Source organism: Pygocentrus nattereri, chromosome 13, assembly GCF_015220715.1.
Source record: "Pygocentrus nattereri isolate fPygNat1 chromosome 13, fPygNat1.pri, whole genome shotgun sequence".
Taxonomy (NCBI): Eukaryota; Metazoa; Chordata; class Actinopteri; order Characiformes; family Serrasalmidae; genus Pygocentrus; species Pygocentrus nattereri.
The window spans coordinates 25,259,226-25,284,384 of NC_051223.1; the positions used below are offsets into that span (position 1 = coordinate 25,259,226).

The 25,159-nt window shown below is 40.2% G+C and overlaps 1 protein-coding gene across 3 annotated transcripts in view; it reads left to right on the top strand.

The window, feature by feature from the left end:
• zeb1b (zinc finger E-box binding homeobox 1b) overlaps nucleotides 1–24,404 on the top strand; it is an 80,343-nt gene extending 55,939 nt beyond the window's left edge. For all 3 annotated transcript variants that reach the window (XM_017703735.2, XM_017703743.2, XM_037544169.1), the window contains exons 2-8: nucleotides 2,341–2,499; nucleotides 14,717–14,872; nucleotides 16,857–17,059; nucleotides 18,403–18,514; nucleotides 19,164–20,857; nucleotides 21,410–21,590; nucleotides 22,853–24,404. In XM_017703735.2, coding sequence (XP_017559224.1) covers nucleotides 2,341–2,499; nucleotides 14,717–14,872; nucleotides 16,857–17,059; nucleotides 18,403–18,514; nucleotides 19,164–20,857; nucleotides 21,410–21,590; nucleotides 22,853–23,628 — 3,281 coding nt within the window. In that variant the 3' untranslated portion in view covers nucleotides 23,629–24,404. The remainder of the gene's footprint in view (nucleotides 1–2,340; nucleotides 2,500–14,716; nucleotides 14,873–16,856; nucleotides 17,060–18,402; nucleotides 18,515–19,163; nucleotides 20,858–21,409; nucleotides 21,591–22,852) is intronic.
• The last annotated feature ends 755 nt before the right edge of the window (nucleotides 24,405–25,159 follow it).

Sequence of the window (25,159 nt, forward strand, 5' to 3'; positions counted from 1 at the left end):
GTTATCAAAAACTGTAATAGTGATTAACATAGAACTTTTTAAGGATTCTAGGAGGTTGTGACAACGTACAGTCAACGTAGTACTGATTACTGTCTCATCAACATCACAACCTCCTAGAAACTTGTCAAGACAACGTTGTCATAACTTTACATTTACAATTACGTTTCAACGTGACAATGTAGAGAGCACCAAGCAGACAATGTTGTGGGCACCAAAACAGTATGCTGTCGCAACATAACTGTGTTTGCAGGGCCGTTAGGAATAAAACCTGATGGTTTTGCCTCTTAACGTAAATTGGCTTGATGGTTGCCTTTAGAGGCCATTAGAAAACGATCAAATGCATGTGGAACCAGACACACCTTATTAAACGATCAATCACCTGATTAAATGATCAAAATCCTTTACACTGTGATATCAATCCATCAGGAAAACACAAAATACCGTTAGCCACTACTGAAAACCACCAGGAACCAACAGACACTTTTAATGGGTTCTATGATCTCTTTGATCAGGAAGGTACATTCAGTGTAACTCTCTAGCCGTGTTATGGACGAAAACTGGATTAAGTGATGAAATCGCTTAGCAGCAGCAGCAAAAGTTACTGTGCGGTTGGGCTACTTCTGCCATTGTAGCAGAGAGTGCATGTGCATGTGACATCACTGGGGCTGAGAGTGCAGGTCTGCACTAATTGAATTAGGCTCCCTTCTTAGTTAAGTGTGAGAGCTCATTAGTGAAAACAGGGGGTGTTGTGCATGGCTGGAACAAATGTAGCTCTGCAGCGCTTGATGATGAAGTTGAGCACTTCAGTCCTCATACCTTCAACTAAGTACGTAATACTTGAAAGACTTGCTTTGTCTTTGTTTACTGTAAAAATGATTCAACTTAAAAAGTAAAAAACCTGGATGCCTTATAATTTTGAGGTCATTGAACTTCTGTTAATAAGTTAACAGAATGTAAAACACATGGTTCTGTTAACATAGTAATAAACGTTCATTGCAACCTTATTTACTTTTATTAAGTTAAAAAACTGAATCTTTTCTTACAGTGTGAGTGTAAGTTGAATAACGTATAAAGAAATGTGAGCTGTTCGGGGACAATTGGCAGACTTGCTTTACTGATTATATGGATTTACACCATGTTGTTTTTGACAGTTGCTACCCATGAAAACTATTTGAACTAATACAGTTTTCAAGTATACCTGCATTATTACAATAGTGACACTTTTCTGTGTTTGGATAAGTTAAGCTCTTCAGACTTTTATATAGGGATGCACAGGCCATGAATGTTTATGGCAAATTCTTTGTTTCTCTACAGCAAAACTGGCAAATGGCAGATTTTTTGCTGATTTTTTTGGTTTGTTTACACAAACACACAAGATATGCTAACTCAGTTTTAATACTTACTGTCAGCCAAAGCCACAATACTGGCAGTTTTAAGCTTTTTAAATAATAAGGAAACTAATGGCTGTTTTGCTTCAGTCATGCATTATTATGCCATGACATTTTTATAGGTTTAGCAGCAGCATTCAAATCCACCCCAAATGTACCGCAACTGCCTCATGTTAATATTCATACTTCATTACATACATTAGTTAATATTTGCAATAGAGATTGAGCAAAATTTTAAAAAATGCTTGAGTGTGTTCAAAAGCTCTTCTGATTCTCACCCATTTAATGGTCTTTAATATTTACCTGTAGTATAAAATTATTCCCTCTGTCCTCTGAATCAAACCATTAAGTTTGGACACCAATTTGAAAGCCAGTACGTTATAATGCAAGTCACAGACATTACTGTGACCGTTTCATTAATCTCTCAGTGTGTATTAAAGACTCAGGGACCGTGCTGCAGGTGTGTGGGTATGCCTATGGGCCGGTCTGCATGCAACCTGCCCCAGTGTTTGATTGATGTAATCGCGAGTCCTTTTGTCTAACTCGTCCTCTGTCTCACGTCCATTGGCTTATTGATAAACTCATTCAGGCACTGCCCACTGCTCCCTGCCCAAGAAACAAATTACTACCTGAAGCACAGTCCTCCATCTCTCTCTCTCTCCCTTTCCAGCCATTTCTCTTTAATCAGCCTTTTCTTCTTTGCGCTCTGACCATTACCCTTCTCTGTCTGACCTCGCAGGGGGCAGATTGGATGAAATCATTGCTCCGCTGTTGGCCATTCTCCTTTTCTTTACTCTCCAGCATTCCTACTTTTCATTTTTCACTCACCTTTACTCATTCATTTTTCATTTTATCTAACCGCTCAATCCCAGTCTTTCTCTATACCCTCCACTGCATTCTTATTACAAACACATCTGAACATTTTCTACCTTCTCTCTCTATCTGTGTGCAGTGAGTAACTACAGCCATGTACTGGAAGGCCAGTCAGACTCTGATGATGAGGATAAGCTTCACATCGTGGAAGAAGCGGGGAGCCCCCTGGATGGAGCTGATGGAGACAGTGTGGCCCATGACGATGACCCCAACGGCCCTGAGGACAGATGGGATGAAGGTAATGTCCCAGTAGGTCATATTTCTAGAGAAGAAAACGCATCATGCCGGTGAATCTGCAATCTTACTGAGATATGCCCCAGGAGGTGGAAGGGAGGACTCACTTAAACACATGAAGTTAAGCATGGACCATATCCTGAAATGCATTACAACCACATTGATGCTGATTGAGGCCAACACCACCAGCTCCCACCAGTGACATGAGAGGCTTTTGCTTGTATTGTTCTCTATAGAAAACCACGTTCTCTGTGATAAGGAGGTCTTGTTTGTCTTACAGAAGATGAAGGTGCAGGAGGAAAAATGTCAGGGTTTTCAGGCTTTGGCCGTGTCTGCAGGTAGAGTTTGTGAGACGAATAGTCTGAAGAGCTGCTCAGGCGAATTCCTGATGATTAGCTGTAAGCAGATGGATGAGGTAGTGCGGAACGTTTGTGATTAGGGCGGTTCTAGAGGAGATATGAGCTGATATGAATGATGTAGTGATACTGAGTGCTTGCTGTGGAGTGGAAGTATAAATGTATTCAGCAGGTGTGTGTGTGCTGTATGAGTGAGTATCGGATATTAAAGTTAACTTAGCATCACAAACATCAATACAGGTCATACACTGGCATTAAAACCACTGCTAGTGCAGAACTTACTAGCTCTCATGCACATCACATGTCTTGATGCAGTGTTCTGTGGGGGATGGGGGGCGGGGGGGGTTCAGAGTAAAGGAATGTCATTAGTTTTGGCTGAACACTCCTAACATTAAACACTTCACAGAACCAGGGGTTATCTGAGTCTCTCTCTCTCTCTCCCTGTAGGCCAATATAAGAGAAAGTAGCCTAGAGGTGGACGATGTGTCACTGACAGTCGTTTGAACATGTGTTTTTCAATTGAACTAGTAAGACTTAAAAACAGTCTGACCTTTTTGTATAATTTTTGTATAATAACTCAAGCAAATTAATAATGGAATTTCAAGTATGTCACAACTTTTTTGTGTTTTAAATTTTGCAAGTTTCTAAAACTTTAAAGTTTTATGTAAGTTTAAATAAAAAAAAAATACAAACTTTACAGTGTGATCTCAGACATTTGGACTCCACTGTGTTACATATTACCATTAGGGCTGTTGCAGTGACTTCAAAGAAATCATCATTTAAGATGTTCTCGGATTGAATTAACAATGATTAGTTCAGTTTGAAAGGTTAACAAGGCTTCTGAAGGTCACTATAAAGCAATGGTTACTGACTGAGCATTCTTCAGGGGTAGCTGTTAGCGCTGAGTTACTTTAGTGTGCATCATAAAAAGAGGAAACCCATACCAACAGGATCGGTGCATGTTTGTAGCTATACAGGGCATAGGAAATAAAAAATAAATATATATGTATATATATATATATAATACACAAGTAATGTACAGTAATATTCAGAGGCTTTACCAAAAGGTTTGCAAAAACTAGCATGTAAAGAATATGGCACTTAATGCCTGTTACAATTTTCAAATATCCATGTTTAAGTAGAGCAGGCTTAAGCAGTATTAACTTCTGTGTGAATGTACATCACCACTTGCTTAATTTAAAAAGCATTCAATTTAATTTACTCTCAGATACCTTGAGAATGCTCATTCTGGTCTTTTCCTGTATGTATTAAAAACTATAAGTAATTTGTTTTGTTAAACATACGCAGCAAGAGAAAATTATTATTAACAAAATTATTTATTATACAAAATTATTAATTATATTTTCATACTAGACTAACATCTAGTTGGCTTGTTACAATGCAGATTTAGTTTGATATTGACACCACGTGTTGTCATTTAGAGGTGCTCTAAATCTTTTTTCTCTTCTGTTAGTCATTGTTTTAGTCATACTAATGATACCTGTGATGTGCTCAGGAAAGCATGTTGTGATGTAATTTATCAGTATAACATAATGTTCTACTGCCCATAGGCCCCCTACCATTCTTTTTGCTTTTTTTACTCTTATTTCCCCTCAAAATAATAATCAAAATACTCAGATAATCATCTTTAATCAAAACAGCCCTGCTCCTGCTCTGAATTTGTTCCACTGTCTTCAGTTCTTTATTGATAAAGCTCAGAGTATTCTTCTTCCTCTCTCCCTCCCTTAAGGGGGAGGGGCTGTAGTAGAGGCAGTAGAGTACGAGATATTAGGTGTGTCACAGAGAGAAATTGGCCTGTCGAGATGTAATGTGCGTTGCTCTCTGCACCCACATCACAAGTTAGAGATATATACACTCCTCTGCCTACACTACCCATAATTCATAGCCCTCCAGGCTGTAAAGCAGTCACAAGCCAGTATCCATTCTACACCATCAGCCCAAACCTCTTTTTTTCTTTCTTTTTTATGTTTATCTCAGATTTCAGTCTCCCACTCTTTCTTTCTCTGTTCTTAGTGCTCCATCCTCTTTTTTGTCTTTGCTCTCCGCGGCACCACCTAGAACAGAGCCAGACAGACTGACTCTCTGTGGTCTCTATGTTTGTTTTAAAACCTCTTTTTTCCCCCAGTACACCTCCACTTCATCCTCCCTTCTGTACAATAGAGGCTCACTCTCACGCTCTCAACCTTCATGATTAGAAGCCATCGCTGCCTGCTTGCACGCTGTCGGCTCTCATTTTCAGCGGAATGAAAACGCACCACTCCCATTCACAGCGAAGCAGTTCAGCCATTACACTTCTCTATTACACAGGCCCTGCACTAGTTCATACATTACACAGCACTGTCAGTCCGGAATCCAGCCTCGAGTCATTGCACAAGCATTAGGACTGCGCCCACTAGACCTTTTTGGGAGCAGCTGAAGAAGTTAGTGGCCTGAGGACCAAAAGAAAGTGTTTCGTTCCAGTCCTATAAAGCTAAATACACTCTTAACTAAAAAGGTTCTCTGATTAACAGTAGTGGAACACTTTTTTGGTGATATACAGAACCATTTCAAAAGGTTTTTTAGATCATGGAGACTATGCCTCATTAACAATAGACTGAAGGAGAAGAAAAAGAAGATGACAAAGAATCCGTGCAAAAGAGAGTTTAATAGCTGGCTCACTGAGAAGGAGGTGGAGGAGATGATGCTGCGGATAACTTGAGTTTTACATGAGCAGACTTTCAGCAGACTTTAATGAAACAATGGAAGCATGGCATGTGTGCAGATGCATTACTGTTTATCTTTGTACACATTGTTTTAATCACAATTGAAGGATCTCTACTGTCCAGTTTAATCAGACGGATTTACTAAGCTATCAGTAACTAGGTTAAGAAAAGTTAACTAGTTAGCTAATTGATCTTAACATTATTCTGTAACACTATTGTTACTCATCACATTTTTTAGCAAATGCATTGACCCAGAAATAGCATCCATGGTCATCCATATGGTTTAATGCAAAATGTCCAGCTTCAGGAATTAATACAGCATCAGATGATCAAATTAGCATTTGTCAGGCATTCAGGCATTACGTTCCTCATTAACCCATTTCCACCACTTCTTAGTTCAATAATTCTGCCACCACTGTTCTCACCGTAGGTTTGTTTTGAGGAATTCTGTCGAAAGTTTTCCTTCGCTTGACAGAGGAAGGAACAAAATGATTGTGATTAGCTGATGCAAACATAACAAGAATGCCTGAAGAACCACTTTAGCTCTTGAAATAAAAAGTAAAGAGAGTTTGTATTCTTATTTCTCACTTTTTACCTCCACCCTTCTCCAACTTGAATGTTTTTAAGGTACTTTCACTCCTGGCTTACAAATTCCCTTGCCTAATGTGCCTTTGCAAAGATTGTACAAATGTTTCACAATTCATTAAATGTTACATCCCACAGCCCAGTTGGCAAAATGCTCATGCCAGACGACCCTGCCCAAGCTGTTGGTGTGATTGGGCAACTTACATATCAAGCCTTCATGTTACAATAACACTGATACTCCAGAGCAGAGTCCTTGAGGCTATTCAGCAGGAACCAGAGTTTGTTTGTGTTCTTTATAGTTCTCTTTGTAGGGACTGTTTCATACAGCAAGTTCAACTTTCTTTGTTAGCCCAGGACAAGATTCTCAAGCTGTGCCCATGCATGAGAGTGATTTTTATTAGAGGCTGGGTTCCCCATTTGAGTCTTGGTTTCTCTCAAGGTTTCTTCCTCTTGCTCTTAGGAAGTTTTTAATTGCCACTGTCGCCATTGGCTTACTCATGGGGGCTGGGACCCAAAATGTTCTGTAAAGCTCCTTTGCGACAACACCTGTTTTAAAAAGCTCTATATAAATAAACCTTGACTTGACTTGATTTGAATATTACAGACAGCCAAACATAAAACCTGAAGAGGAGTCCGCGGCTGATTTTATAAGGAAGGAAAAAGAAATTACATAAAAATGGAGAAAGTAAAGCATTTATAATGATTAAAAAGCATTACTATCACCACACTAGTGCTAATTGGAATAATAATTCTTCATGTGATTGGCTGTAGAAACATCATGCAGAAAACCACATCCATCGTCCTGACTGGTACAAGAGCTGTCTATGATCTGAAATCCAGAATCCTACCTGTTCTGGAGTGATCAGGTGTGCAAATGTAACTTACCAATGTGATTTAGCTTGGTAAAAGAGTGATGCTCTATTGTGAGACAGAAAATCCAGGGTTAGATTAAACTAAGTTTAATGTTAGCTGGCTAAGCAAGAAATCCTGCTACGTGAGGCAGGACCCTGGGTCCCAGACACTGCAAGAAAGAACATAGTAGGCTATGAAAACAGATAGTGAAAGCACTGTAAGTAACTTAGTCTGTTCCAGCTCAAATGAAAAGTCTTGTTTTTACTTTCAGGTTTATTGTGCATGGGTGTGTGTCTTTTCCTTTTTGCTATATATATATATATATATATATATATATACACACACAGTGGGGCAAAAAAGTATTTAGTCAGCCACTGATTGTGCAAGTTGTCCTACTTAGAAAGATGAGAGAGGTCTGTAATTTTCATCATGGGTACACTTCAGACAAACTGAGACAAAATGAGAAAAAAAAATCCAGGAAATCACATTGTAGGATTTTTAAATAATTTATTTGTAAATTATGGTGGAAAATAAGTATTTGGTCACCCATAAACAAGCAAGATCTCTGGCTTGCTGCAGCTTCATGCAAAGTGATGAACTGCTGTTCACTGTTCCAAGTGTTGCAAAATATTCTCTAATTACTAGCAGATAGCTGTTTGATGTTTGAAGATATTTTTTCTTATTTACCTGAAAGGTAAATTATTTAGAAAATTTGAAAAGAAGGCAAAGGGTAAGTGTCATTTTGCCTTCTGTCGAAAGATTTCATCTGTGGAACAGATGCTGTGTTAGACTCACAGTTTGTACAATGAAGAAACATACTGTTGTGTCAGTGCTGTCTTTAACCTTTCAGAAGTGGAGGCAGCTGAGTCATAGGGAACTTCCACCGAGACCTGTACAGGTCATTCTGGGAATTATAGTGCTAATTCCCAGCCTTGTGTGTACCATGTATGGGCTAAGGAAGTGGGTACACCCTCAATACAGTTGAATCACTACAGAACAGGACTGTATAAAATCAGTTAGTGCATTTGATCTAAAGGGTTTACAAATAGTGTCAAATTACCCGTTTTATTCAGAAGAGAATTGATCAGGCCCCTATGATTACATTTTATCCAGGACACCCACGTACTTCCCCTACATTCGTTCCTGGGAATGAAACAAATCAAAACAAAAACCAGATAAAAGTAAAAAAAAGTAAAAACCCTTCTACAAATTTTATTCTGATTTCTTCCATTTTGGAAGAAGCATAAGGTGTTAGAAGTGACTTAGAAGGTGTTATTAAGTCTTAAAATAGATGTTGAAAATGCGTGAAAATATTTTTTACTATTAGAGGTATTAAATTTAGGGATGAACTACTTTACAGTGGAAAATGTATAATATCCATAGCTCCAGTGTTGTATTTAACGTAGCACCTTACTTTTAAACATGGGTATGTAAAATGTGGTTATTATGGCTAAAGATTTTTTACTGCTGCTTGTTGCGAGTGATACAAGCGATCAAAAGCCTATAATAAATACACTTCTATCATGTTTTTCACTCACAATTCGTAACCAGTTTAAAAAGAAACTATGATGGAGTGATTCTGCATTACCATCTGCGCTGCTTCTGGTTTTAAACTGGTGTTAGTAGAAATTATACATTTAAAATGTAGAAAGAAGCAGAGTGCTGTGTGCATATTACAGCAAGATGAAATAGTAGCATATTCACGATCATATAAAATGGCCTTTAGTAGTCAGATAAAACAGAAGCTATCAGTTCAGGGGGGTGAAGCGATTTCACTGTGGAATATTAAAGTAACTGGAAGCCACATAAACAGGAAAGTTCATCAGATTTGTTCATAAGCCAATAACATAGTTAAAGTGTTCATTTTGAAAAATTAGGAAAAAACTAATCAGTCCAGAATGTCACATCATGCACATACAAAACCTTCTTTTACTGTGTTAATTAGCAGATTAGCAATCTTAACAAAATTGTTCAGTTATGTTTTCTATGAAAATATAAAAAATGTAGTATTTTGTATGGGCTCTGTATTCAAAGGCTTGGATCAGATTGGAGGGCGAAAAACACGACAGATAAAGTCAAAAACACTGAAAAGACTGAAAGGATCATACAATTTCAAAGCATATTTTCATGTTTTTTATTTGCATTGTTGTGTGTTGAGGTCCCTGCGACCCTTAGGGAGAAGCGGCTTAGAAAATGTGTGTGCGTGGTGAGGTCTTTTGCTGTTGATGGTCGACGTACTGCAGCAAACAAGATTTTCCCTTGTTTTCAGTGAAGCAGTGATGGAAAATTACAAGAGTTACATTTTTCCAATCTTTGCTGTCGACCACGATGGTAGAAGTAACAGATCTTAGATTTTTGGGGAGCCACGAATGCTGAATGTCTGCTTGTTGATGTTCAGGATCACCCAGAAAAAAATAAACAAATAAAAAATAAAACACTTTAAATAAGGAATCAACATTGCTAAGCTTTTCTCAGATATCATTCCTTGCCGGTAATGCGGTCAGCACGGCAGCATTGCTATGGCTGTATGCTGCCTTTGATGTGTACCACTGCGGCACAAAGCAATGGTATTTATAACGCCAACATGTGAATGCAGCATTGAAGAGGTATTAAAACGCATTGAATTTGATTTAAAAACTGTTAAGCAATCCTGCGTTGGACACTCACACTGGTGTGCTGATTCAAGTGAACACCATTGCATCACTGTGTCGATTGACCCACTATTCATCGACTTTATCTCATCTTTTACCATGATATGAGTGTTTTAAGCAACAGGGGAAGTGTACGTGTGTTACTTTAGCCTTTAAACCACAATACCACTTACCCATATTTTGCAGCACTGTACCGTTTCACTTGTGTTGTTCAGTGGGAGCTGGAGGCCTGACCAGAGATTTCCTGTTTGTGTCTGCCATTAGATTTGGCCTCCTGTAGCATGCAGGCTTTCATGTTCTCCCTCATAAGGTCATGTGGTTGATTAAGTGGGTTTCAACAGAGTTTTGTGGGGAATGCAGGGTTGGTAGGTGCTGTAAATAGGAGCTGGACAGCACAGCTGAGGATTACAGAGAGGAGTGCCAACAGCTGCAAGGCTCTTTACCGCCTCCCTCTCTTTTTAAAAGGAAGGAATATAATCCATTCTTAAGCAGCATTCATCCTTCTCTTTCTGGTCCCGCTGCTGATGTGTGATCAGAGTAGCACCAGGCGAACAGTGATGTCATAAGTGTGTGTTACAGGAGAGCAAGGCCCAGCGGGAGAGAAACTGCTATTTATATGAATTTTACCTTCATTACTACACAACAGAAACATCCAAATTTCAATTATTTCAATTATGATCTAAACTTTTCTTATATGCTGTTTCTCAACAGGGCAACCCAGCTGTAAACATGGGCTAAAGTAGAAACCCATTACAACCCTTGATAGCATTGAAGTGACTGGTTACTTGGGCTGGGTGATATGGGGACAAATTTGTCACAATGACTGTCATTTGTCCATTCCTTATCTTTAATAATTATTACCTTCATGCTTTTCCCAATGCTCAATTTTAAACGTACACTGTTTAGGCAATTTGGCGACCTCTCTGGTAGAAGAGTGTAATTGCACACAATGTCTCTTCAGTATATAATGTAAAGCAGACATGCCAAACAGGGAACCTTCCAGGCAAAAGTGCCGCAGAAATTAGTGTTTACCCTTATCTAAGGCTCTGAATTCAGTTCATGAAGGCCTTGCTAATTAGCTGATGAGCTGAATCAGGTGTGTTTAGTGAGGCTGTGTGCTGAAGTCTGCAGTGTTTTTGCCCATGAGGCCCAGAGCCTGACTCATGATGTAGACTATGCATTTGAGACCGAAACATTGAGCTAGGCCTTGTTTTTAAAGCTGTGTGTATGATGTTAATACATAAAGACGTATGACGTGAACCAAAAACTCCTGCGGAACCTAAACCAACGCCTCTGACTTTTTAAATTATTATTTCAGGCTTTACAGGGTGACTTGCAGTGGTGGACAGGACTTATATTTTAGCTTTTTTCTTCTTTAGCTTTCTTCTTTTTTCGCCTGACTCAGAAGTGCTGATTCTTTCAATTTTAACATATACAACTTACATAGTGCAGCTTTAAAGTTGAATATTATTTTGAAGCTTAAAGAAAACAAAAGGCTTATTCTGGTTGGTCTGTTACATTGGACAGAGGAACACTGCAGAGGATGTGAGTCCTTCTTGGTGCCACAATCTCATTTTGTTCTATTTTTCACACATTCCTTTCCATACTGTTAACAAGCATAGCTAACTCTCCAGCTGTCCTCATCGTCGTGGTGTTATAAGTAACCATTTCTCATGTTGGAGTTAAAGTAGTAGTCTAAGCCTGGTGCTAATTACAGGATTGAGCTGAACAGCACAATCATTTTTATCAAAAATACCTCAAGGGTATCATCAGTACTAGAAAAAATGTTTTGATAATTGTCATTATCATTTTATCAGCCAGGCCTAATTTGAACCATTTAATTCAGTCTCATCATATCTGCCAGGTGGTAGGATTCTGATGTGGAAATGGATTATGTAAAAAATGGCCTAGTTGCTGTTGCTCTTATCTTCATGCTATTCATCTGTAGCTTCCAACATGAAAAATCTGAATTTTGTTTTGTCTATAAATCCCTCTTTTCACACTGTAAGCCTTTAGGGACTGACAGCATTCATTTTTCTCTGATGCATTCATTTAAACCACGCAAATCCTGCATGTTGGACAAATGCGCACTGCTACTGTACATCAGCTGTCGTCCATGGAATCACTAAAACTGACAATGCAAGAGTTTTCCAAAGAGAGAGAGAGTCATTTTGTTCATTGTGTTTACCCCTCTCCAACACCCCCCCGTACCTTCATCTTTGTAAATCGTTCTGACACATAAATGCACAAATGTCCTCAGGTGTTCCGAATGTTGTTTTGAGTTGCGAGTGAATGCCATTAGTTGTAATTGCTGACATTGCGGACTCATTTCGAGTGTGCATGCATGAGAAAGTGCACAGCTCAGGCAGAGGTACGTGCGTGTGTAGCCTCAGGGCTTGCTTTTTCCCAAAGCCTTCATTTCCTCATTTGCCCTCGTTAGTGGAGCCAATCCTTCGTTAGTGAGCGATAAAGAAGTAGAATGCGGTGCTCCAATTAAGCTCTTCGTTTTACAGGAGGTTGAGCACAGTTTGCGCATTAAGGCATATTGGGAAATCTAGAGATTGAATTAGTTATTTAGGATTAATTTGTTTTGTTTGCTTTATAGGTGGGCTAAATACGCAATTGAGACTTAATGTCTTTTTGTTGTTCCTTTGTTTCTATGACTTTGATCTTATGATTATAATCTTAGAATTATGTGTATCTGCACTGTACATGCTCCCAGCACAGTGCGTTCTATCTGTAAATCGTTGATCAGTAATGCATTTCTGTGTATTTTTGAAGGTAACATCTCTTTGTATGTATGTCTGTATGAAAGGATGAGCCTATTTGATGTGACCAAGAATATACATCAGTGTATTCAGTGGTGCTCACTATAAGACCCTGCAGCTAGGATATATGATACTGACCTGTCTATTATGGGCTACAGATATTTATCCCAGAAATCAGGTGGTGTTGTGTAGGCAAGGAAAATATACTAGAAATGAACAAATCTCAATTATTTCTCCCCCAAATACCAAACTCTGAATTCAGTGCATCACAAGCACCAAAGCTCAGTTATGGCACTCGTATTCTACCAAAGTATATAAACATAATTGTATAGTAGAGCCTAATGCACACAAGTGGAGATGATTACACAACAAAAAATCTTCAGAAGATATCATTTTTGGATCATATTGTTGTAGAAAGTTTATAAAGTGGCTCTGTTACTGTTCTATAATGCTCATGTAATGGTATCAAATGTGAAGCATTCGCATCTGACCTATACAGATTAAGTACATCAGATCAGTGCATCACTATGTTGTGCATCACTGGCATGATACTGTGTCTTACAGCCTTCATCACTGTGGCCCTTACTGAGCACCATAGCCCTTGAGAGTAATGTTGTGGACCTGAAGTTCATAAGAAAACCTGCAATGACCCATTTGCTGCACTGTGTGTGGGGAACCGAATGAAAAGAAAACACTGAGGATTAGAGGGATGAAAATAATTGGTGGATAGATTGCCCCTATTCCCCTCCAAAGAGAGTTAGTCTTGGCTTAAGCAATAGCATTATCTCAGCCCACAGCACTCATACAGCACAGCTGAAAAACAAAACTGATGCTGAAGAGCCGGATATATGAATCCATTGCACTCTCATGTGCAACTGCAGCTTCAACCATTGCAATCAACATGCATGTCCTGAGACTTTAGAAGAGCACTGTGGACAGGTCTGGTGTTTAGCAATGTTATCTACAGATATTTCATTTATAACTGTACAATGTATTGTTTGTTATTTGTTTATAATTGCGATATTTACTATTACAGTACTGATATTGCAGAAGGCCACAATGTGCAATGAACCAAACACAGTGTTTCTGACCGTATACTATGAACAGATTGATCATTCATAGATCCTGGACAACTGGTCGTTTCATGCATTGTGAGTGTCAGGATTATACTAAGGATTATATATATACATATATACATACACACACATACACATTCAGAAGCGATTTATGCAAATCTAAGTACTCAGACTAAAGGAGGTAGTTGGAGATGAGTTCTAGCCAGATGTTATACAACTGTAAATAAATTAATCTTTCCAGGTCACATGACACCCAAAACCCCTTCCAATACATAACATCAAAATGCATGTGGTTCATAACTGTGGTGACTAAACAGCAACTTCCATCCATTTCTAACAAAGTTAGCCTCTAAGTATAAAAAAGGCATACAAATCACATGAAATGACCAGATGTGTTCACATCTGGGCCAGATCAGTGTTCTTGTGTTTTGATGAATCAATGCATTTATTTAGTCCAGCAAAGGCTAAATATTTTGAACAAAAAAATTCATGCCACTTCTTAAGCTTGTCACATTATTGGTTCAGTGGTGCATGTTTTATTATACTATTGGTGAGACTGCAGTATGTAGCAGCACAACTGCAGTAACAGCATTTTGTCCATGTTGGGCAGTTCTAGTTCCAAATGTGCTCAAGACCACCTGACTCCACTAATGATATCTCCTCTCCAACAAAGATGGAAACCTAATTAGAAAAATCAGGTGGGTGGTCAGGACCAATAGCCGTAGACTGTGCAGCTCTCGAAGGATTCAGCCGAGTTCCCATTATATATTCCTAGAGATTTATGGTCTTTCAGAGTTCAGTTCCCATCCTAATGGAACACACCTGGCTCTAATATTCCGACGCTCTTGAAGACCTTGATTAGCTGGATCAGGTGTGTTAGATTAGGGTTGGAATTAATATAACAAAGTCTTACAGTGAAGAGTCCCTGAGATGGGTCCAAAGCACCTTTGTTGAACATCAAAATCTCATTACACCAGCTTTCATAGATCAAAACATGATTTGTAGAAATGTATTTTATGTGTTCCCAGCCTTGAAGTCATATTTTAGGTAACGTAATGAGTTTTCAGGCTCAGTCCATTATTTATTACATTTTAAAACACAATTAGTTTTTCTTGTTCATCTGTTTGTTTTCGTTTAACAGTGAAGAATATCCCAGCATGTGTGTCGACCTTGTGAGACTTTCTAGCGTGTGTACATGTGCGTGTTGCAGTGAAAGAAGAGTGTGTGTCAGAAGAAGATGAGAGAAGCAGGGATGCTCTGGTTGAGGAGATGCTTCAGCAGGGAGACACAGCAGTCATTTTTCCAGAGGCACCAGAGGACGAACCTCGCCAGGGCACACCAGAGACAAGCGGCCATGACGAGAACGGTACATAATACGCAAAAGCCTGACGAACAGAAATGTTTTGTGACCAGTATCAAGTTTCAAATGGCTAAAAACACTGGCTGCTATACTTTAATGCGACTGAAATAGAAACAGACTCTAAATTTGAATATTTGAATTCAATTTGAATATTTTCCCAAGGACTGTATATACTAATATTTACACACAGAGTAGAATAGAAATCATGAAGAACACAAATACGCAGACGCACACACAGACACACAATTTTAAATTCATTGTGATGGTGAAGCACAGACTTTAAAAAGCCCACCTTTAATGACTCAAAACATTTCCACCCCTGCTCACCTGTTTGAACAGACACTGAGAAATCGCACCTGAGCAAATCTCTCATACCTGAGAGACTTTCTCACGTTCCAGCGAGTGTGTGAGGGTGTGGGAGCATTACACCTGTCCAGGGGAAAAGTTTAATACATTACCTGTTAACAGGTAATATGTTACCTGAGTGAAAGTCGGGCAGAGGCTGGTGGAAATGTTGGCCAGGTGTGCTGTCCATCTTCAGGAACAACTGCAACTGAAGGCATTTATTATGAGGTTAACACATACAGACATGCCTTTCAGCAGTGTGTAACCTCAATTCATAGATTTATACTATATTTATAGTCTCTTGCAGTACAGTTACAGTATATTGTTAAAGTGGAATTCCAGTTAGTATGATATTAAGGAATGAGGACATTAAGGAGTGTTACAGTGATGTTTTACATCTGTTAAAGGGACGTTTCGGCCTAAAACTAGCCTTTAAAATATTATTTGTCATGTTATGTAATTTGTAATCTGGGTTTTAAAATGCAATAAAAATAAATAAATAAATAAAACAACAGTTCTTCTACCAAGCAATGTAGCTGGTGAACAACAGGCTATGGTTGCCAAGCAACATATCAGTTAAAGATTATTCCACAAACAGCACAATGATGTTTAATAGCGTAGGCAATCAACAAAAAATCCAACTGGTGTATGTGATCATGTCTGTGTTATTGGCCGTGGCTCAGCCAATCGGATTTTAGACTTTGTTTTATTAAATGACTGTGGTGAGTGTCTGCAGTAATCCTCATTAATATGCTTATCACTGTAAGTGTCTTTAATGTAATGTAAGAGTGTGAACGCTCCTAATACTGTGATTTATATTGATTTATTAACACAGTCTTCGTGAGGTCTGTCACTCATTTCCACACTTTCAGCAGCTCATTTTTTAACCAGGCTGAAAGAGCGCTTCCCTCTGCAGCTCATTGTTAAGCCGTGTAATTATACACCTCTTTGCAGGTGTTGTTGTTTTTGATTATCGGGCTGCCTTTGCTCTTTTTGCTTTTCATTTCTTTTTCTCCTCATCCTTCTCTTTGTGTTGAAGATGGAGAGAGAAAGTTGTTGAGTTGCGCCGTAGCTGTCACTCAGCACACATCAAAGGCCTCTCCACATTACATTGTGTGATTGAAGTTCACATATTCCCCTACTTCAGCCTGCACTCTTCAAAACCAGTGTCATCAAAACCAGCACAATAACACACAAACGCACACATAAAACACACTCTCGTGCACACGCACACGCTCTGTTATTAATACATTCACACAGTATCATAAACAACAAAGGCGGCTCAGGGTTACTCAAGTGTTTAACATCATTTGGATGTACGCTGCCACGACACATGCACTCAGTTTACTAACTGTAAACTGTCCTGTCTAAACATTGTGTCGTGTTGCTATATCAGTGTTGTAACAGTGAGCTTATCTCTCCTTTCACTTAAGACTCGAGTTGTAATCAAGAGTTTCTTTATCTTTTTCACTATATCTCAGAAGCTCATCTCATGAGAAGCACACTTTGTGTTACGTATGTGTGAGAGAGATGGACATATAAACACACACAAGCCTTTGTCCTTGGACTCCTATCTTTGTCCTTGTACTTACCCCTCTGTGCTAACCTTGCGCTCGCTCTCTCTCCCCCTCTCGCTCTCTCTCAGGCACGCCCGATGCATTCTCTCAGCTCCTCACCTGTCCGTACTGCTCTCGCGGCTACAAGCGCTACACGTCTCTGAAGGAGCACATAAAGTACAGGCACGAGAAGAGTGAGGATAACTTCAGCTGCTCACTCTGCAGCTACACCTTCGCCTACCGCACCCAGCTCGACCGACACATGACCGCACACAAAGCAGACAGAGATCAGGTACATTAACCCATTAAACTACAGCCAGTCTTTAATGTTAAGACCCATTAATTTAGCAGCTGTGAAGTATTTGGTAACAGCTATGAAATTAATATGCAAGGGATGGTATAGTGGGCAATATGATAATATCTGCCCCTGTATAAGATGTTATTATGACAAACTACATCACAGTATGTCACAACTTGATTTTCTGAGCATATCATGGATATCATCAGTGCTTAAAGAACACAGTAACTACATGTTTCATTAGTCAGCATAATTTTGTTTAATTGGATTTAGTGCAGCTCACTGAGTGAAACGTTGAATAAAAATAGTTTTCCTCTTACATGTTGCACTACTATCGTGTATTAGGCTTGTGACAATCATGACCTTTTAGCTGACAGTTAATTGCCCTGTAATTGTTTTGAAATTCTGTGACAACAATTAACAATTGAATTGTCTTTTTGAGCAAAATTCTAATCAAAGTACAGGCATAGGATGGGCTCAAATAAACAAACAAACATTACTCACTGCTGTCCTCTGAAGGTGTTATTGATAAACATAAAATAGACAAACTTTGCTCACCCCTTCCCTTTAAAGGTGCTACAGCAGAGCGTGTTATAATCACACTTTTTGGTTATAAATCAGCACTTCTGTTGTTTTGTAAGACCCATGGCTTGAAAAATGTGTTTTCTGCACTCTTTTATTTGCATGACATCTCAGCCCAACTGATGAAAATGCACCTAATAATTATGAAATGATGATTATGACATGATTATGAAAGCTAATAAATGTGGAAAATAATTATGGTCAGCTAAAATAGCTATGATTATAATACCCCAGATCGGTGTGATTATGTAAGAATTGTAGCAGGCCTATTGTGTACAGTGAAAATGTTTTGAAGTATCGTGATATTATATTTTGGCCTTATTGTCCACCTCAGGTATGTAGTTATGACAGTGAGTATTGATCTAACCATTGACTTAATCCATCATATGCTCAGGCACAGTGTTTATTACAAATGTACCACATCATAATTACTTTATCAATATACTGAATATGGATTTTTTTAATGTATGAAGGAATATAGAAAGTAATCCAGTTCTTAGATATCCTAAGCTTATAATTACTTCCTTACTTTATTTGTTGTGAGTGTGCATTTGTGTGCAGTGCAGCCAAGTGTGTAAATTCTTACACAAGCGGACTTTACACATTACTAGTGTCTTTTTTTTGTTTATTATTAAGCATTGGGATTTTTTCCATGTAGTTGGTACACATATACAGTTAAATTGCAGGCCATAACTAAACTTACACTGATAATTCAGTAGCATGAAATGTTTCGTTTCCTTCTTTCTCTTGTCTAGCGACATGTAACCCAAACAGGGGGTGGAGGAAACCGTAAGTTTAAGTGCACTGAATGTGGCAAAGCCTTCAAATACAAGCACCACCTGAAAGAACACCTGCGCATCCACAGTGGTGAGTGCGCTGTTTGTGTTTGTGTCAGTGTTTCTACATTGTTTTAGTTAATAAGGTAATTCAACATCTGTATGCTCTATCAAAGTCCTGCAGATGTAGTCTCTGGCTAACCCTCAGAAGTAGGAAACATGATTGTGTTTGTATTGGCTCTTAAGCAGCCTGATTGTACAGACTTTTATTTCTAGAGATAACAGAAATCAGGTGCATTCCTTGTTTGGAATGTCTCCTTTGTTTATTTTCATTGAAAATTTATTGCATTTATTTATTATGAAGATCTTTTCATTTTCATTTATCTAATGAACAGATTTTTTCTTCATGAGTATTAACTTAGTTCCTCATTTTATGAACGGTCACAGACTTTATTTAGGTTGTGGATGAAATACGCAAATTAACTTTTGTTCACATGATCCAAGTTTAGATACTATCAGCGGTTGGCCAGCTGCTGAAATGGCTATAACATGAAAGTGTATCACAGTAGAATTGCAAAAATGGGGTTAGATGTACTTCTTTGCTGATTAGACTAAGTTAAAGATCAGATATATATTTTTGAGAAAAGACATAAAAAAAAATCTGATTTGACTGCCAGTATAAACACTCCCGGTTTGTTATCATCTCTGTGTAAAAGGATTTGTCTGTGTTTCTTTTGCAGGAGAGAAGCCATACGAGTGCTCTAACTGTAAGAAGCGTTTTTCCCACTCCGGTTCCTACAGCTCCCACATCAGCAGCAAGAAATGCATTGGCCTCATCTCCGTCAACGGTCGGCCGCGGCCTTCCCAAGCCACAGGTGGCGCCAAAACCCCTCAGTGCCCTTCTCCATCCCTGCCCTCCTCCCCTGCCACTGCACGCACACAGCTCAGAGACAAACTGGACCACAGTAAGCCCCTGCAGGAGCAGCTCCCACTCACACAGATCAAGTCTGAGCCACTGGACTATGAGTACAAGCCTGTGGTGGTGGCCCCAGCTGCTGGAGGAGTGAATGGGGTTTTCCAGGGTGGAGCAGCAGCCCCTCTGCAGGGGGCGGTGCAGGCTGTGGTTCTGCCAACTGTGGGCCTGGTCTCGCCAATCAGCATCAACCTGGGCGACCTGCAGAATATGCTAAAGGTGGCGGTGGATGGGAACGTGATCAGGCAGATGCTGGAGAACGCTCAGACCAAAGGCCAGCCCACAGGCCCTGGGAGAGTGGCTATAGCCCAGGCTCCACAGCAAGTTATCCAAGCCATTAGTCTTCCAATTGTGGACCAGGATGGAACGGCCAAAATTATCATCAACTACAGCCTGGATCCATCACAGGCCCAGGCAGCGCTGCAGAACTTGAAGAAAGAGCCTGTAGGAAAGAACACTGATGCCTGCAAGGCAGAGAGACTGCCTGAGGACCTGACAGTCAAAAGCAAGACAAGCAGGGACAAAACCACCATCACTGTGGGTGAGGAGAAGCAGCAAGAGAAGGGAAGCGATGCAGCATCCAAACACTGTGGCAAAGAAGGACAGCAGATCAATGGGACGCACCTAGAGGAGAAAACTGAAGCAGATATTGGACTGTGTCCTGGGCAGCCACCACTAAAGAACCTCCTGTCATTGCTTAAGGCTTACTTTGCCTTAAACGCTGAACCCACCAAGGAGGAGCTGGCCAAGATCTCAGAGTCAGTCAGCCTTCCTATCGAAGTGGTCAGGAAGTGGTTTGAGAAGATGCAATCTGGGCAGATTTCTGTAGAATCGTCTTCTCCTGCACCGCAGGACGAGCAGGATACTGGTGGAAATGCTAGTGGAACACCAGAGGAAATCCTCAAGTCTACCCTGGAACAGGACAAGGAAAGGAGCCCAGCAGAGCAGGAGAACGAACTTCATAGCCCAGCAGAGGGCGCTACAGCTGGGACCAACGGGACAGAAAGCGGCCCAGCATCCCCTTCACCACTAAACCTGTCCGCAGACGGGCCCGTCCCAGCCCGAACCGCAGAGGAGGGCGAGGGACCCCTTGATCTGTCCCTCCCTAAATCCGCAGCTGCAACTAATGCAGCTAGCGCTCATGCTAACACTGTTTACTCGGCTCAGGACGAGCCACTGAACTTGACTTGCACAAAGAAGGAAGCGCTGGGCAACGCAAGCGCTGGTGCTGCAGTCTATGCCAGCCAAACAAGTGCCAATCCCATAAACATTGTGACCACTCAACTGCCCACGCTGGTGGCAATCACCGAGCAGGGCCACGGGCAGTGTCTGCGTGCCCTCACCACCACTAAACAGACCATCCTGATTCCACAGCTGGCCTACACCTACACCACTACAGCCTCCAGCCCAGCAGGGGGTGACACACAACAGAAGACTATACTGCAGGTCAATGGCATCAAGGTGAGATAAGAAGGTGATATTTAGTGTGCTCCAGAATTAGACAGCTGCACATTATATGAACAGACGTGCTTGAAATTCACTTCTTTTTCCAATAAGAAAATCATACAGTCCAGTGTTCCCTTGAGGTCCCTCAGATGGACCATATTTTGTGCTCTATCCCAACTCGAACTTGAGGATAGAGCAATAGGTGAACTGTATTGGGTGCCCTAGGGCTGGTTTGAGAACTACAGACAGTTTTTGAAATATTGTCATGGTTATTTTTGCGAATCTTTCTTTGGGGGTTTCTTTATACATCAAATATCCCATGGACGTAGCATAAGTATATCCAGTCATTGTCAAAACAAATGCTTGCATCTCTAAAAAAGTAAGTTTGTAGAAGATGGAAAAAACAACTTGATGTTCTTAATGTTAATGAAATGTATATTAAATAAACATTAATATTACTTCAATGCTGACTTTGTTCCAAGTAATTTTAGACCAGTTCTGGTGGTCCACTCAACATGACACTACAGGTACAAAGAAAAATAGGCCATGCTTTTTGTTTGCCTGTAGGAAGAGAAGCAGGAGAGCAGTTCAGAGGTGGCTACTGTATTGGAGGAGCAGACAGACTCAGACTCTGGCCCAGTGAGGAAGAAGATGAAGAAGACTGAAAACGGACTGTATGCCTGCGACCTGTGTGACAAAATCTTCCAGAAGAGCAGCTCACTGCTTCGACATAAATATGAACACACAGGTATCTGTTCCATACACATACAGACAGATTAACCAGCCTGATCTTACCCTGGCCGAGACATTCCCTCACCATTTAGCTGCTAGGCCTCTGCAAAATTATGAGGCAAAATGGATTTGAAGGGGAAATTATGACAGAGCTATTTAAATTGCAACATTATTATTACCTTTTGCACATTTAACAGGGTGGAATTCACAGTTCCAAATGCTGTTACATGTGCTGGAGGGTGCGGTGAGTTATTTTTCCCTTGTCGTTTGCTGGCCAAAAGTATTACCTTTTAACATCGAACCCAGGCTGTTACATCAGAACTCTGTTAGTAATTTACTCACTCTCTCTCTGGGAGCTATAAGATCGTATCCAAGCCAAAGCACTGCTCACCTCTTTCTTTCAATTCAAATTCTAAGCCAAAAGTTAGCTGCCTACATCCAAATGACATCACTGTGCCTTGAACCATGAGCTTGTACTTTCTTATCCTTCCCTCCAAAGCCACAGTTTATGACACTCTTACCTCCAGCCCACGGTGGAGCGGAGCTGTCTCACCCTCTGTTGCTTATTTTGATTCATTGTTTGGTTTTATTATCCATGGATACATAATGACACGTAGCGCTTAATCCTTTGAAGCTTGGTGTGCGCGGGTTGGGAAAGGCTGGCTTACGGAGCGCTGTGGAGATTAATACATAGGTATTTGTCACTGAGGCGCTTCATAAGCTTGGGCTGTGTACGGTGGCTTTTAAACTGCTTGTGTAACAAGCTCTGAAAAGCTCATATTTCCCTCCACATAAACACTCATCTCTGTAACTTTCAGAGGATGTAATGTGGGCGGTAATCCTGTGATAATTACTCAATAGAGCTAAAGGGGAAAATAAATGTACTGTGTTAGTGCGCACACACAGACACAAACACATGCTTTATACAGTGTCAAGGCGTGGGGTCTTACATATACTATATGGACAAAAGTATTGGGTCACAACTCTTAATCATTGAATTCAAGTGTCTTTACAAACATTTGTGAAAGAGCTCATTTTTATGAAAGCATGTTCTTAAAAAATGTGGAAAAGAAATGGTTTTGCCCTTTTAGATGAAACATTAAACTTTTGTAAAAAGTACTTTGCACTGTCAGAACTATGTTGTCAGTCCTGACACTATAGGGCAGACATTTATAGTTAGGTTAATGACAATGACTCGTTTTTTTCTACAAAGTCTTCCCATTTTTGTCCTTTAAAAAATAAAAAAACACATGAATGTATTTTCTGTCCATCTCGTAGGTAAACGGCCTCACGAATGTGGAATCTGCAGCAAAGCTTTCAAACACAAGCACCACCTGATCGAGCACTTGCGTCTGCACTCAGGAGAAAAGCCGTACCAGTGCGATAAGTGCGGCAAACGCTTCTCTCACTCGGGCTCGTACTCGCAGCACATGAACCACCGCTACTCCTACTGCAAGAAGGAGGCCCATGGGCAGGGCATGGCGCAGAGCACCGAAGAGGAGGAGAACCACAGTGAAGAACAGCCTCGGCCAGAGAGCACTGCAGCGTCACCTCCATCACAGCTGGACTCGGATGAGCGAGGGAGCAGCGCCAGAGAGGACGAGGAGAGCGAGGAGGAGGAGATGGGCTCCGGCAGCGTGGTGGACGAGGACGAGATCCAGGTGGTCAGGATCGGGGAGGAAGGAGGAGAGGAAGATGAGGAAGAACAAGAGGAGAGGATGGAGGAGACGGAGGAAGGAGCCGAGGAACATGTCAGGGAAAACGGAAGACAAGAGGAGACGGTGGAAACACTAGAAGGAGGACAGGGAGAGGGAGAGAAAGATGGAGAGATGATGAAGGTTGTGGTGATGCAGGGATGCGAGGAAGAGGAGGATAACGAAAGAGCAGAAGAACAAATGGAAAACGCAGAGCCGATGGACACGCAGGAGAATGAGGAGCAGGAACAAGCAGGGGGTGCAGGAGAGAAGGATGAAGGTGAGGAGAAAGGAGAACTTGTGAAGGAGAACGGTGCAAATGAAGGAAACACATCCAGCGAAAATGGAGATGTGAAATGAAGAGGAAAAGATAAACAGCTGGGCTTTTGTCGCCCTCATCCTTTGCTACATCGTTTTACAAATGTTACTAATTTGAAGGAACAAAGACTGCAGATGCCGTCTCTTCCAGAGTATTGACTGTGCAGTAATGAAGAGAGGAGGAGGAGGAGGAGGAGGAGGAGGAGGAGCGCTGGAGCGCTGACGCTGCATTTTAGCCCACTACTGTGTATAAAATCCCCTGGTGTGCCTGATAATACAAAACAAAACTAGTTGCTTTTCCAGTGTTTATGAATATGGTTTGTATAAATACAAAGTTTAACAAACAAAAATTGACGCATATACGGACTGAAAGCTAGACACGTTTTAGCTAATAATGTTTTATTACTAAAACACCTTGGGTCAATTTCTTTTTATCAGTGTTACTAATTTTTTGTCACTCTTGTTTAAACCTTAAAAAGCTGTACAGTTGGGAGAGAGATTTCTATATGTTTTTATTGCCAATGAACAAAACTCAGTATTTTATTGCATTTGAAGGAAAAAAAATCCTGTGCACTACCATTCTCCCAGTTTACCGATGGATCACCTCTGTGGGCCTTGTGTTGTTTAATGTCTACCTTTCAGTATTAGCACTCTAGAGCTAACCCCTATGCCATGCTAGCCTGTGCTAGCTCAACATTTACCTGTCTGTTTTGTTTTTGAAGTGGTCTGTGAGCCTTAAATGTAAAAAAAAAAAAAATAGACAAAAAGATTTACACGGGTTTGGTGGGGTGGCAGGGTGGTAGTAACCTAATCTTAAATCCAAAATAAACATTTTGAAAACTGATATTTCTAAGAAAAACCCCAGTTTTGGGGTGGAAGATTTCACACAAGTCAAAAGTTCACTATTCAGTCTGTGACCTCCCACCCTCCCTTATGCAAAAGCATGCATGTTGAAGTGCCATTCGACAGCGCTCTCGCCGTTCTCAGACACAATTACCAGGCAGCATGTTAACCTGTGGGCTGGCGCTGTCTTTAATGTGGTAGCAAATCTAAACCCCTGAACCTGAACCACTAGTCCTAACCAAAGGACAAGACTGCCTCTTTTCTAAACACATTCATATAGTCTGTCATCAATTCAGGAGAAGCAATCAAAGGACAAAGAATGAAAAGTTCAGTTTCTTTACCAGCCTTGAAGTGTTTATCTTTTTTTCCCCTGTTTGGTGCACTTCTTTATCTGATTAGCTGCACATAAACTTTTTCTTCAGGTAACAAACACAAGCAAATATGAACCCACAATTACCTTCACCTGTAGATTTTTTTCTACTTTTATAACAGTCAGTATTAATTTTTGTCTTTTCTGTTTGTTTTGTTGTTTGTTTTTCAGTGAAACATTGTGTATTGTTTGTTTGCAGTCATGGCAGTATTATTCCTCACCCCCTTCACCAGTATAACTTTTGTTTAGTTTTAGAGACCTTTTATATTTATGTGTCTTATTTTTATATTTTTCTTTATGGTTATTTATTACACAATGTAGTGTACAATATTGTAGTTTGTATTAATACAATAATATATT